At 36.0% G+C, this 14,085-nt stretch overlaps 1 protein-coding gene across 1 annotated transcript in view; it reads left to right on the top strand.

Moving 5' to 3' along the window:
• Nucleotides 1-14,085, top strand: part of LOC121416874 (sodium/myo-inositol cotransporter 2-like) — a 103,394-nt gene that overhangs the window by 77,029 nt on the left and 12,280 nt on the right. Inside the window, exons 6-11 of the mRNA XM_041610397.1 lie at nt 3,948-4,052; nt 6,068-6,127; nt 7,266-7,370; nt 9,521-9,626; nt 10,352-10,432; nt 13,804-14,021. Of these exons, the coding sequence (XP_041466331.1) occupies nt 3,948-4,052; nt 6,068-6,127; nt 7,266-7,370; nt 9,521-9,626; nt 10,352-10,432; nt 13,804-14,021 (675 nt within the window). The remainder of the gene's footprint in view (nt 1-3,947; nt 4,053-6,067; nt 6,128-7,265; nt 7,371-9,520; nt 9,627-10,351; nt 10,433-13,803; nt 14,022-14,085) is intronic.

Below are 14,085 nucleotides of genomic sequence, written 5' to 3'. Positions count from 1 at the left end.
ACAGGTCTTCAAGCCCGTCAGGGGGGGCAGGGATACGTTCTTTGCAAGGGTTTTGACTTGTCAGGGGGGGCAGGCTGCCCCCCCGTAGGTACACTAATGGATTAGGGTTTAATTGGTTTTGGAGGTGGGTTTTATGTTTTCCATCGGAGCAATTGTCGTCGGAACAAATGTTGTGGGACTGTTCTGCATACCCAGAGAAACAAAGTCATTGAATGTAATGTTTTATCACTTAAGTTTATATTACATATCTAAAAACGGGGTAAAACTTGACCATTTTCTTTCACTTGTCTGATTACTTTAAAAAAAGATGTATTTTTTGTTAATTTGAAGTCTGTTGTTTTGGAACCAGTGCGATTTTTTCCCATTTCAGAATTTATGTAATCATATAATTTAACGAATCCTTACCAGATAAAAAAAAATAAACTTTTGTCGTCTGCAAATAAGATAGTAGTTAAAATGTCCTGCGTTTTATGTCATTTATATACAATAGAAATGAAGATGGCTTAGGTTAGATCCACGGGTGTACCTCGGCTCTAATATCCTGATTTTTTTTATAATATTTTGTTGATTTTAACCATTTTAATACAGTGTCTCTAAATCTGTGTGATTAAAACCTAATTTAAATGTTACGGTCGATACAATCGAATGCTTTAGATAAATTTAAAAAAAAATATTACTTCAATCAATAATGCTTCGTTTTCATATTCCTCAGCATTTTTTTTTGTCAGTTAGAAATAGTGTGAAAAAATGGATGAAGAAAACAATGGTAGGTGTAACTTAAATAAATCAAGGTTCCCCTGAGCAATCGGCCCTGTGGAAAAATTAATGATGCCGAAAATATGTATCTGCTGGAAATCGAACCTGGACCCCCAGCTTTGAACGATGGTGCTTAACCACTAGAACACAGAGACGGGTTAGTGGCTAGGGCAACCTCGATCCGATTGACCGTCAGATCCATGTAGACAGATTTTCGACACTATACCAATTATAATTTCCTCTGTCGGGTGTAGGTGGGTTTTTGAACAATGACAAGCCGCCATGCCTCAGCTGGATGCTTTCAGCTGGAAGCTTTCACATCCATATGTATGGTAGTTATCACGCACTTAGAGAGATTACATTATTTTATATTGTTCACTATTGACTTTTAATATAGGTATATTATGTTATCGGCGCGTGTGTATGTACATTAATATTGCAGATAGCATTTTTATTTGTTCCTTCCCCCCGATAGTTTGGGATCTGAAGATCGATATATAAACAAAAGATAGACATTTTTTTGTATTTGCACACGTCTAAAGTATACCGATATATGCTTTTATACCCACAAAGAACATAAAATGCTATTTCTGTCGGGTATACTGGCGTAAACATTGCGCGGGAACCTTGCAGTCTGATTCCAAAATAGAAATGACCATGAAATATAATAATAATAATAATAACACCGGTAAGAACACGTGCGTTTTTAATTTGTTCTTGAGTGGTCTTTGTGATAAACGAAGATTGGATAAATAATTTAGTATTTACCGAATAACTAATTTACTGAAGCAGGGTGGAGATTTTTGTTTTCACTTTGTAAGTTTGATATTTAATAAAACTCTCTTGACTATTATTTTGTCAAATAGTTAGATATTTGCAAAGATCCTCCTTTAAAGGGTGTTTATTACCATTTGAAAATTATGTAACGATATGCGAATTTATTCATAAATGTGTGTCGAGAAAATGTTTAAAACCTATATTTACCCTTAGAGGGATGGTCCGGGCTAAAAATACTCATATGTAATTAAATAGAGTAAAATTCACAGAGCAAAATGCTGAAAAATTTCATCAAAATCGGATAACAAATAACGAGTTATTGAAACAGGAATTTTTGTTTAAGAATTGCATCATTCAGGTGAAACAGGAATTGGCATGTCTTTATGAATATTCATTAGGTGGGCTGATGATGTCACATCCTTACTTTCCATTTTCCTATGTTATTACATGAAATCATAATTGTTTCATTTTTTCATACATGTGTAAATCATGTGTCTCCACTATGATGATATATAAGTTGCGGCAATAAATAACTAATGCACTTAATCAGTTGTCAATCCAATTGTTTTTAATTCTCGATAGATTGTTTAATAAACCCAATTTCATAAGACAAAAGAAAAAGTGGGGATATGACATCATCAGCCCACCTAATGAATATTCATGAAGACATGCCTAGAACTGTTTCACCGGAATAAGGCAAATCTTAAAAATTGAATAACTTCGTTATTTTGTTATCTGATTTAAAAAAAAAATTCAGCTCTTTGCTCTGTGAATTTTATTTTATTTTGTTTATTGAGATAAAAATATATCCAGCCTGGAAAAAAGGCATTGCGTGTTAAAAGCATTATAAGTATTAACTTATTTATGAAAATTTAATGTAGTGATCGATCCAGGCCCATCAAAATTATTTTATTTTTCAATACATTTTTTTAAGTTTTCTATACATGTATAATAGAATTTATGTATTACAAGTCTTTTGTATTTAATTTTATGATTTATGGAGAAATACTGAATACAGTTCTTCTTTGAAAAAAAAAAGGTTGCGGACATTTCCTGTCGGTAGTCAATAGAATACAAATGAAGCTTTTATTGCCATTTATCAAGTTTGCTCTCGTTTATTGGGGGTTCCAGCAGTTATTCAATTCAGTGTAAGCAATATACTGGAGGTTTAGCAAACTTATTGATAGCAGTTAAAGGGGAAGTTCACCCTGACAAAAAGTTTATTGTAAAAATAGCAGAAAAAATAATAAAAAATATTGCCGAAGGTTTGAGAAAAATTCATCAAATAATTAAAAAGTTATTAGAATTTCAATTATTTGATTTGTGACGTCATATGCGAGCAGCATTCCTACATAGCGAATGGTAAAAAATCAACGAAATGTCATTTTCTCAGAAAATTGAAAATGGTTTTCACTGTAACTTTTGTATATCAATAGACAAATCGTTTCACACCCGATCATGAAAAGAAAACAAAATTAAGTCATCAGGAACCATACAAAATTTGAAATTCATACATTTTATATTACATAACACATGGGGCAGCTGCTCGTTTATGACGTCACAAATCCAAAACTTTGAACTCTAATAACTTTCTTACTCTTTAACGGATTTTCCTCAAACCTTCACCAATATTTTTCAATATTTTTTCTGCTATTTTTACAACAAAGTTTTTATCAGGGTGAACTTCCCCTTTAACAAGCGTGAAGGGTCAACGAAGGGTCATCTAAAGGCCATCGCACACCTCACGATTCGTCTGTGCCCCGATTTTTGAATGAAACGTAAGAAAATTTGATGCGAATGTTGAGAAATGGGCCATCTTTCGTTTATTAAAGTTACAAATCACCGCACGTATGATTCGGCTCAAATGTGAGACTATGCTGCCTTCCTCGTTAGAATAAAAGCGAATTGAATATCTGATGACGTCATAGCAATCTTACGATTTGAAACCAATTTGGCATTCACACAAAAATAAAAAAGCATGCATTGATTTTCAAAATTGTTAAATTAGTACTCTTACAGTCAATTTGAACCTTATTACTACTACTACTACTACTACTACTACTACTACTACTACTACTACTACCACTACTACTAGTACTACAACAACAACAAAAACAACTACTGCTACTGCTACTACTACTACTACTTCTACTACTACTACTACTATTATTATTATTATTATTACTACTACTACTACTACTACTACCACCACCACCACTACTACTACCACCACCACTACTACTAGTACTACTACTTCTACTACTGCAAGTACAATAACTACTACTACTACTACGACGACGACGATTACTGCACTACTGTTGCTATTACTAGTGTTTATACTTTTCTGCTTCTGAACTTTATATCTTCAAGGTATATCAGTCATTATTTTGATGATTTATCATGCTTTCATTTAGGTTGGTGCATCGATATGGGCTAGCAATATTGGGAGTGAACACTTCGTTGGGCTTGCTGGCGATGCAGCTGCGACGGGGATTTCACCGGCGGCTTTCGACCTCAACGTAAGTATCTTTAGATTAAGATTATGTTCTTAAAGGAGAAGGAGACCTTTGGAACAAGATAGCTTTTGTGAAAAGAGAAAAATCATAGAAACAGATCAACGAAAGTTTGAGAAAAATGAGACAAATAATGAGAAAGTTATGAGCATTTGAATATTGCGATCACTAATGCTATGGAGATCCTCAAATTGGCAATGCGACTGATGTGTGATGTCACTTGTGAACACCTCTCCCCATTACAATAGCATATATTTCATTTAAATTGGCTCTTTTATTACATCTATCCGTAGATCATTTGTTCATTCAATAGGAGGGCATATGATACAGATTTTTTAAAGAATACATCATGAATAAAGAGTTTGTATCACCATGAGAAAAGCAAAAAGAGACACTTTGGGGGTATTTTATAGTCCGTCAAAGACAAAGTTGTTCATATGTGACATCACACATCCTAGTCGTATTGCCAATGGGAGGATCTCCATAGCATTAGTGATTGCAATATTCAAATGATCATAACTTTCTCATTATTTGTCCGATTTTTCTCAAACTTTCTTTGTTCTTATTCTTTGATTTTTATGTTTCGACACAAGCCTACTTGTTCCAAAGGTTTCATCCCCTTTTACAGATCGCTAAACGGTGCAGATGAATTCAATAGAAGTATAACTGATCAACCAACATTTGATTGCCAAGCATGCGTCAACGATATGTCTCTGTGAAAAGAACTTTCCTTGGAACGTAAAGTAGGCCTACCACAAATGACGTCGATGGAGTAAAAACGTCTAAATTTCAGTTCCCGTTAACCAATTTTCAATGTTTAATAACCTACTGTGTTCTCGAATCCAATTTTGTCGCCGTGCGAACATTCCCTCTTATCGGATCGCTACATTTGGGTGCGTCGTGGTCTAGCGGGTGTGTCGTGGTCTAGTGGTTCTGACTCTCGACTTTGAAGCATAGGGTCGTGGGTTCGAATCGTAGCCATAGCGTACTTTCCTTCAGCAAGAAAATTAATCCACACTGTGCTGCACTCGACCCAGGTGAGGTGAATGGGTACCCAGCATGAGGAATTCCTTGCATGCACTGAGCGTCGGTGATGGTAGCTAAAACCGGGGTAATAATAACAGCGCTGTGTATCCTCTGGCAAAAAAGCGCTTAAATCCAGCTATTATTACATTACTAAACGTCACAAACATTTTTACACAATGGAGCCGTTTTTTCAGAAATCTCAATCTAACTAATAAAAAAGGTCCCTCTCAATTCCCAGTCGCGTGCGGCATGATGCGAATAATAGAGTATTTTAATCATTTATTACTGCAGGCTCTTTACAAAAAGTAAAAGTAAATGGAATATTTAAATCTTCTACTCCAAACGGGGGAATTCTTCTTGAATAAGTGTATCTTATGTTTTATCTTATGTTTTAACATCATAATGTTCATCATATTACTGTTACCAGGCTCCTATAAATAGGAGTGTCAATATCGATCTGTAATGACGATGACAAATAATGATCATTTTCTAGCTCGATTCGCTCGCTTACCGTTGTGCGCGTGTAGACTGTAAAAACGCTGTTTAAAATTCGAGGCATATTTTAAGCTCATCATTTAAACAACTTTCGCTTAAACAGTGTTTAAAGTTTTGAACAAGATGTTAAAAGGAGTGGGCTTTAGAACTTGCTTAAAATTCTAATTTTACAGTGTATAGGTCGAGGACGTTATCTCCTAAAACAGTGAGGCTTATTTCGACAGTGATCTAGAGAATAATGACTTCGAACCCGAGTATGAAATAAATCATTGCCAATGAACAGTTATGAAATGGTCGTCAAATCGCTGACCTTTTGATTGCAATTAGACTACCGATTATTGTCTATTTTTATTAAGGTATAAACACATCAACATTATGACAATGCAGTTTGCATTTTACAAATATGTTATAATTCACTACTTTTAGCCTCCATAAAACAAACAATGTAATGACCCTAAATTATACACATGGCGGTGATCTGTTTATCTTCTGTTTTACAGGGATTGTCGCTGCTGCCATTAATGGCATACATGTTTGTTCCTGTTTACATCGCATCTGGGGTAAGGACCAAGTCATACCTATCAAACCGATTCCAGACCGATTAGAGCAATAGATAATATGGACTTCAGGGCTCCGTCTTACAAAGAGTTATGATTGATCCAATCAATCGTAACTCTATGGAAATCCATCAGTGTCATAATTTCTTCTACGGGAAAATTGTAAAATGTCCTTTGTAAACAAAGGAGAACACACCAAATTGTAGAGAAATCAATGAATTTGTGGATATACATTCGTATCTAGAATTTTTTTGAATAAACAAGCTTTTTATATGTTGATGTTGCTGGCCGGCTATAGTTGCGCTTGATCGGATCAATCGCAACTCTTGGTAAGATGGTGCCCTGTCCGTAGTTACCTCATGGGCAATTTTGGTCAAATAACCTTTCTGCTTTCTTGTGATATGATAGGCAGATATAAAAGTAAGATATTACGTAAGCATGCCTTACCTAGCAGGGTGAAGAAATTGATTAGACCAGATAACTAAAAAAGCATACCAATAACCACTCTGAAAAAGTTTGTTGCATTTCTACTTTAAAATCATTAGCTTGTTGTTATAACGATGTATTTGGCCAACTGTGAAATACCAGTTGCTAGCTGAGGCATTTTTTCTTCATATTTTGTTTTATTTTTATATTTCTTTTGTTGGGGGATAATGGAAAACACAATTCGAACGAATATATCACTCAAGACATCAAAGTTAGTGCTTATCTCTAAAAATCTTAAAACCTCTTGTCACTATAGCACAAACTACCTACTTGTAATCAAGCGCAGAATGGAATTCCAAACTGGCTCATTTGTTTTGAATAACACATCGTCGATCGATTTCAGTCGTTGACATCAGTAGCATAAATCTTAGATAATGACACTGTCATTCTTACACAAGCTATTCTTACACAAGCTATCAATTAGAGCCATTATACAATTTCGAATTGCTTACTAACGGTCAGTCTGATTAGATTTCTTTGGTTTTATCGTGATCTCTCTCTCACCCCCCCCCCTCACTCTCTCCCTCTCTATCTATCTATCTATCTATGTGTGTGTCTGTCTGTCTGTATATCTATCTTGTCTATTTATCTATCTATCTTTCTTTCTTTCTTTTCCTTTCTCTCTCTCTCTCTCTCTCTCAACTGACGTAACTAGGTATGCACTCTACCGGAATATATGATGAAGAGATTTGGGAGTCATCGAATCCGTATTTACCTCGCCTGTATGTCTATCTTTCTCTACATCGTTTCCAGGATTTCAGTGAGTAAACCTGATGTAAATTACACAGTGTGTTCCCACAGTAGAAATATAGTGTGTTCGCAAAAAAAATCCCATAGTGAGGAATAGTGTGTTCCCATAGCAAGGAATACAATGTGCTCACAAAAGGTTTTCCCACTGTGAGGAATAGAGTGTGTCTATATACAGTGTTTTTCCACAGTAAGGAATGCAGTGTCTTTCCACATTGGGTCTCCACAATAAGGAATACAGTGTGTTCACTCGACGTTTCCCAAAGTGAGGATTAATGTGTTTCCACAGTGTGTACCCACAAGAAGGAATACAGTGTGTTTCCCCCTTGATGAATACAGTGTGTTTCCCCCTTGATGAATACAGTGTGTTTCCAGAGTGAGGAATACATTGGTCCGTATTCTGAAGACAGGTTTAACTTAAAACTCAGGTTTAAAGTTGTGGTTTAAGTATGGGAGCCAAAAGTACCAAAATTATTATTAAGTTGCATGTTTTTTGTGTTTACTGTTCTCTTTCCTGATTCATCAATGGTGAAGACAATCATCTATTTATACTTCCTAGATAATTATGAATGATTTGAGAGCCGAATGAGCTGAAGTATGATATCTCTACTGTTACTGATTTATGTAACAATTAGCTGTCCATACTTTATAAACCACAACTTTAAACCTGAGTTTAAGTTAAACTTGCTATCAGAGCACAGGCCGTTGAGTTTACAGAATGTGATCTCACAATTCAAGGTCTGGCCAAAAGTTTAGGTGCGGAAAGCCAAATGTGACACAATCTGTAATAGCACATGTTAAATTAAGAAGTTAATCTCTTACTCAGATCATTCATAATATAGACTTGGAATAATAACTGCATCAGTTTTCTTCGCCATTGGAGCACGATGAAACATCATAATAAAAATAAGAAACATCCAATGTTAACCAACTTTTATAAATTTCGGCTTCCTATAATTCTAACACAGAGTTAGACAATATACTTTTATAAACTCATGATAAACTTGACTACAAAATTCTGGTAGTGGTATGCTAAATAGCCGAAATGTAACCCAAATCACATTTATTTTTTGAAAACCTTATTTTTTTTAATTTAACTTTTTCTTTCGATTTAGGAAACACCCCCACCCTTTTAGCTTGTCAAATTTAACCCCCTCCCCTTAAAATTATCGTTCCCAAGGCCCTAGGCAGGTTAGCATGATTCACCATTGCATTCTACGTTAGGGATCACAAATATGTCGAAAATTGGGGAATCAGGTTTCGTCCTGTACTCTGGTTGAACGACATATATTTTTTAATTTTCGTCAGATCTGAAACTTTGGGGGGATGCTGTTCAGGCTAAAGTGTTTCGACAATGACCTTACAAGCTGTTCATTGTCATTTGCCGAGCATATTCAATTTATTCACTGTGTTCTTAAATCTGTGGTGTGTCGTGAAACTGGACACTCTCTAATAATACCCTTTTCGAGTAGTGTTATATTAACCGATTAATATGATGCAATTCTCTACATACTGTAATCTTATCCAGGGTTCCGTAACACAAAAGGTTTGCAATGAATTGCAAATATGAAAGAACCCCACCGATTGGTTCCTGGTCAGTATTTTTAAAAAAGTGTGCATGGAACGAAGATCTTGATTGGTCATTGGTATGTAACGATTGATTGCAGGCCTTTGTGTCACGGAACCCAGAACATAGTGCAAGATTTAGCTTGATGCGATCCTTTTGTAATTGTTGTGTTTCTTTCTCTTTCCCTTTTTTTGTTTTTTTTCATAGAAAGATTTTATTCAAAATCAAACACGAAAGCAAATTCAATTTACAGAAAAAAAAACATGAAACGAACCTGTTTACAAGAACTGTAAACTGTACATGCGTACTATTATCTATTGATAAAACAAAATTATGATGTTTTTGACTGAGAACCCTTTCAAATTTCACAATAGCGTTTCAATACGCTCTTCAAAGAACTAAAACACAACCGATCTAATACAACGTGTTAAAAACATAAAATATTTAGCGTAAATAATATACCGGTTTACAGTAGAGTATTGAGCGTCTGGGCAACCAAACAAAAATAAATTCTTATTGAAATACACGTCATTGTTCAAACAAGAGGTTTAGAAGTTGTTGAATAAATTGTTGAGTTTTTGTTTTATTAACTACAGGTTGATTTGTATTCCGGAGCGCTGTTCATTACGCAAGCTCTAGGATGGAACCAGTACGTTGCAATCGGGATACTTCTCTTATTCGTGGCGATTTTCACTGTCACAGGTAATGGCCTTCTAATCGTCATTTATTTAACTTCTGGGCTCCGTTGCATATAATATAGTTACTATCGTTGTCATTCTACCATTCAATGGTAACTACCATCCACCAGTGAATCAAAATCAAGGATTCAATGAAAGTTGCAATTGGATGGAAAAATTACCATTATAATATTAGCTATTGGATAATGGGGCCTGGGTTTTTTTTTATAAAAACTATTGCCCTAACAATAATAATAGTTAAAAGCTACTGAAATCCGTCTTTCTGATTGGCTGATATTGAATTTGTTATGGAAATTGTGCATTTGTTAGTATGATAGTATAACCACTCCTTATGAAACGAGACGCTGAATTCATCCGAAAAAGTCTAATGAAATAATGATCCCCCCCCCCCCTTCATGTACATAGGCCGCGTACGTGGGAGGGGTTTTTCAGTACCCACTTGTTATAGCAAAAATAAGGTGTAAACAAATACCGTCCGATTGTGATTTTAGCATGGCCTCCCCCATACAGGTTCGGCAAAGACCTTCCTCTTCCTCAACCCCCCCCCCACCCCCTTCCATTAAAACCGTTCCGTACCTCCTGATGAAGCATGGATTGTTATATTGTTGAAATGATTTGGTATCTCGTATTATTCAAAAAGTTGTGAAGCAAAACGTTTCCCCTAAGTGTTACATGTGAATTATGATAACAGATAAACATAATGGCTCTCCTGTTCATTTTCTAATAAAGGTGGATTGGCTGCTGTCATATACACGGATACCGTACAAATCTTCATCATAATCCTCGGTGGAATTATCCTTATGATATTGAGTAAGTTTATGTTTTAAAAGTGTTTACTTTGTATAAGTTTTCTTACACAGTGTTAAGTAGTTACTTTTTTTATTTATCGCCTGCATGACAGAGTGAGACTATTGGCGCCGTTCTCCGTCGTGACGGGGGCGTCGTTAACATGAAATTTTATCCAAGATTAAGATTTTGAAATGTCATCATGAATTGGAAAGGATATGGATCTATTTTATGAAAAGTACACATAAGAGTGATGTAGTATTACCAAATATCCTGTGCAAATATGACATCACATGACCAAGGTCAAATGTCATTTAGGGTCAATGGACTTGGAATATGTTTGGAGAGTCAACATCGAAATCTTAAACAAGGTTAAGTTTTTAAAATTTTGTTATAACTTTAAATTAAAGTTTATTAATGTAGTTCATGAAGCATGGACATAAGGGTAATGGTTTATCACTAAATATCCCGTGCGAATTTTTACGGGATATTTAGTGATAAACCATTACCCTTATGCTCATGCTTCATGAACTACATTAATAAACTTTAATTTAAAGTTATGACAAAATTTTCACGTCTCATGACCAAGGTCAAAAAATGAGTAAACGAATATTGACCACGTTGGGAGTATTTATCAAATTGCTATCATAACCTTGTAAAGTTTATGGATCTAGTTCATAAACTTAGGCCTAGGACTATGAGTATCAAAGTATCATCGAACATCCTGCGTGAGTTTCAAGTCACATGACCGAGGTCAAAGGACATGAAGGTCGATGAACTTCGGACATATTAGGGGAATTGCTGAATTACCATCATAACTTCAAAATTGTATGGATCTAGTTCATGAAACAAGGACAAACAGGTAATCAAGTATCGCTTATTGCTTTGCACGAGTCGTAGGTCACATGATCAAGGTCTAACGTCATTTAGGGTGAATGAATATAGTGTTTTCTTTTCATATGAATGGCAAATTGCCATATTGAATCGCATAATGCAGGCGAGATTGCCAGATGCGCTTCACTTGTTCGTATATTATTAAGCAATATCACCGAAATAGTAACAATTTGTGTTCAGAGGCTTGTGCAATATTATATTTGATATAATTATTAATATAGTGGACTAGTGTAAGATTCGGTTTTTAATATCTTAGGAGTTCATCAGTAAGTGTCACACTGTGTTCCGCACGGGATACATTGAAGAGATTCTTCCTTACATCATGTTTAGGAACTTTCACGCAATCCACACGTGAAATTTTGTTTCTTCCATACATGGGTGTCGATCGGTATTCTTGGTTGGGGGGGATGATTGACACAAATTTTCTTGTGGATGGGGATCTTTCAACATTACCCCCACTAAAATCACAAGTTAGGACATTTGGGAGTGGGTGATATGCATGGTGTTCTTGGAAATTCCTTCATTGTTGTAGTGTACTTTACTTTTATAATTTTTTGAAAATTTAATTTGTGTTACAAGTAAGCCTATTCTAAACTCATGCGAAAGAAAAAAATGACAAAAATTGTCTGGACCATGTACAATTGTACATAGTGATCTGTTTATTGAGCATGATGTATACACAGGGGCGTCGATCCATTTTTCAGATGGGGGGGCAAAATCATGAATCAACGTTCCAAAGGCGCTCTATCACACAAAACAAACAAACTCACCCACACACATATAGGCCTATATATATAAATATATATATGACTCATGAGAAAGAGACACATATCTCCCCCTCACCAACAATGCGAGCGCGAAGCGCGAGCTGAAATTTTTTAGTATGACATGAAAACAGGAAAAATGTACCTGTTTAGGTTTGTTTGTAACTCATGAGGAGGATAGATACATGTATCTGACTAGAGAACGAGCTGAAATTTCTTTATATTCTGACCTGAAAGCTTGATATTTTATGCATTTTTGGTACCAATGGTTAAGATGTTTGTCTAAAAGAACAATAGATGCGAGCGCAAAGCGCGAGCTGAAAATTTTGATATTTCGATCTGGAAAAAAATGACAGATTATTGGACGCTTTTAATAAAGAAGAAGATATATATCCAAAAAAAGATATTACAAATCGAAGCAGGAGTTCTTTTGAGGTTTAGAACTGAAAACGGGACATTCTACTCACTTATTTCATCAGGAAAAGTATGGGTTTCTGGTACAGAAATGATGCGAGCGCGAAGCGCGAGCTGAAAATTTTTATATTCCAATCTGAAAAGCAGACATTTTGAGCACAATTTTATGAATCAAAATCGAGTTGGTATCTCAATCTCGCTTTCTGATTTCAGTGTAACATTACAATCTTATTAAATTTTGTAGTGGCACATGCAGAATTATTGAGGATCAACGCCTTTGTGTATACAACCCGACTGGCAGTATCTTTTTTCTTAATGCGCGATGATAAAATGCAGATTCGGACCAATTAAGACTAGCACAAATTTCAAACTGTATGGCTTCTCGTGCACCATCGGGCTTACCGCTTAGACGATTTATCTTGCCACCCTTTTACTCCTGTTTATTTTTCCACCCTTTTGAATTAATTGATTTATCAAAATTAATTTATTCGCCACTGGTGGGATGGAACACCCTATCAACAGAAGTTGTTTTTCGTTGGGGTCCTTTTATGCCATGTGTTAAAAAATATCATATACATAAACATTTCATTCTTTTTCATCTTGAACCTCCACTCATCTGTTTAATAGTCCCCGAATAGTCCTGAAAAAGAATGTTTTTATTTAATAACAATATACACAAATTGTGAGGGAAACAAACTGATTGATGGCATACTATAATCATCATGATCAAACTTTACATTTTTTCATCATCATTATTATAATTTTTCTACCCTAAATTATTGGGGGGGATGATAATACAGGCCATCCCCCCCACTTGAAATATTGGGGGGGATATATCCCCCCCATCCCCCCGTGATCGACACCCATGCTTCCATACAACCAGGGTTACACCAAAACCGAATTCTTCCGATTAAATTCGGACCGATTCTGCCCGAATATGGCCTGATTCGGATGGATTCGGAAACTAATCGTCTCTGATTCGGGGAGTTCCCAGAATTAGAGACGAGTATCTAAGGCTGATTCGGTACTGATGTTTCCCTGGCTTTAAGGCCGGGTTACATCGGAACCGCATCAGCTGCTAACAGGATACTCCCGAAGCCATCCGAATACGTGTATTCAGATGGCTTCAGGAGTATTCTGTTCTTCCTCCGCGAATGCGAGAAAATTCAGGAAAGGTTCGGGAACATACGAATTCACCGAAACCATCCAAATTCGGCTATAGAATCGTCCGAACTTATTCGGGAGAATTCGGTTTCGGTGTAACCCTGGATTTACTCTTGCTTAAGTGAAGACAGGTTATCAATCGCCTATTTTCTATCATAGGTTATGGCCAGATTGGTAGCTTCGAGGAACTGAAAATCAAATATTTCCAGGCGATTCCGAACGCCACGCTCCAAAACCCTAACTACACCTGCGGCATACCTGCAGAAGATTCATTCCAGATGCTGAGAGATATCAGTCCCTTCACGTCTAGCTTCCCTTGGTTAGGATTCCTGATAGGACAGACTCTGTCATCCCTCACATACTTTTGTGCAGAACAGGTAGGCATTGTAGCATAGTCACTTTTCCCAAACGGTCGCCGTACTGCGAGTCGAAACAGCCGTT

The sequence above is a fragment of the Lytechinus variegatus genome, chromosome 6, assembly GCF_018143015.1.
Source record: "Lytechinus variegatus isolate NC3 chromosome 6, Lvar_3.0, whole genome shotgun sequence".
Taxonomy (NCBI): Eukaryota; Metazoa; Echinodermata; class Echinoidea; order Temnopleuroida; family Toxopneustidae; genus Lytechinus; species Lytechinus variegatus.
The sequence above is the reverse complement of the archived record's forward strand: the minus strand, read 5'-3'. Positions and strand labels throughout refer to the sequence as shown.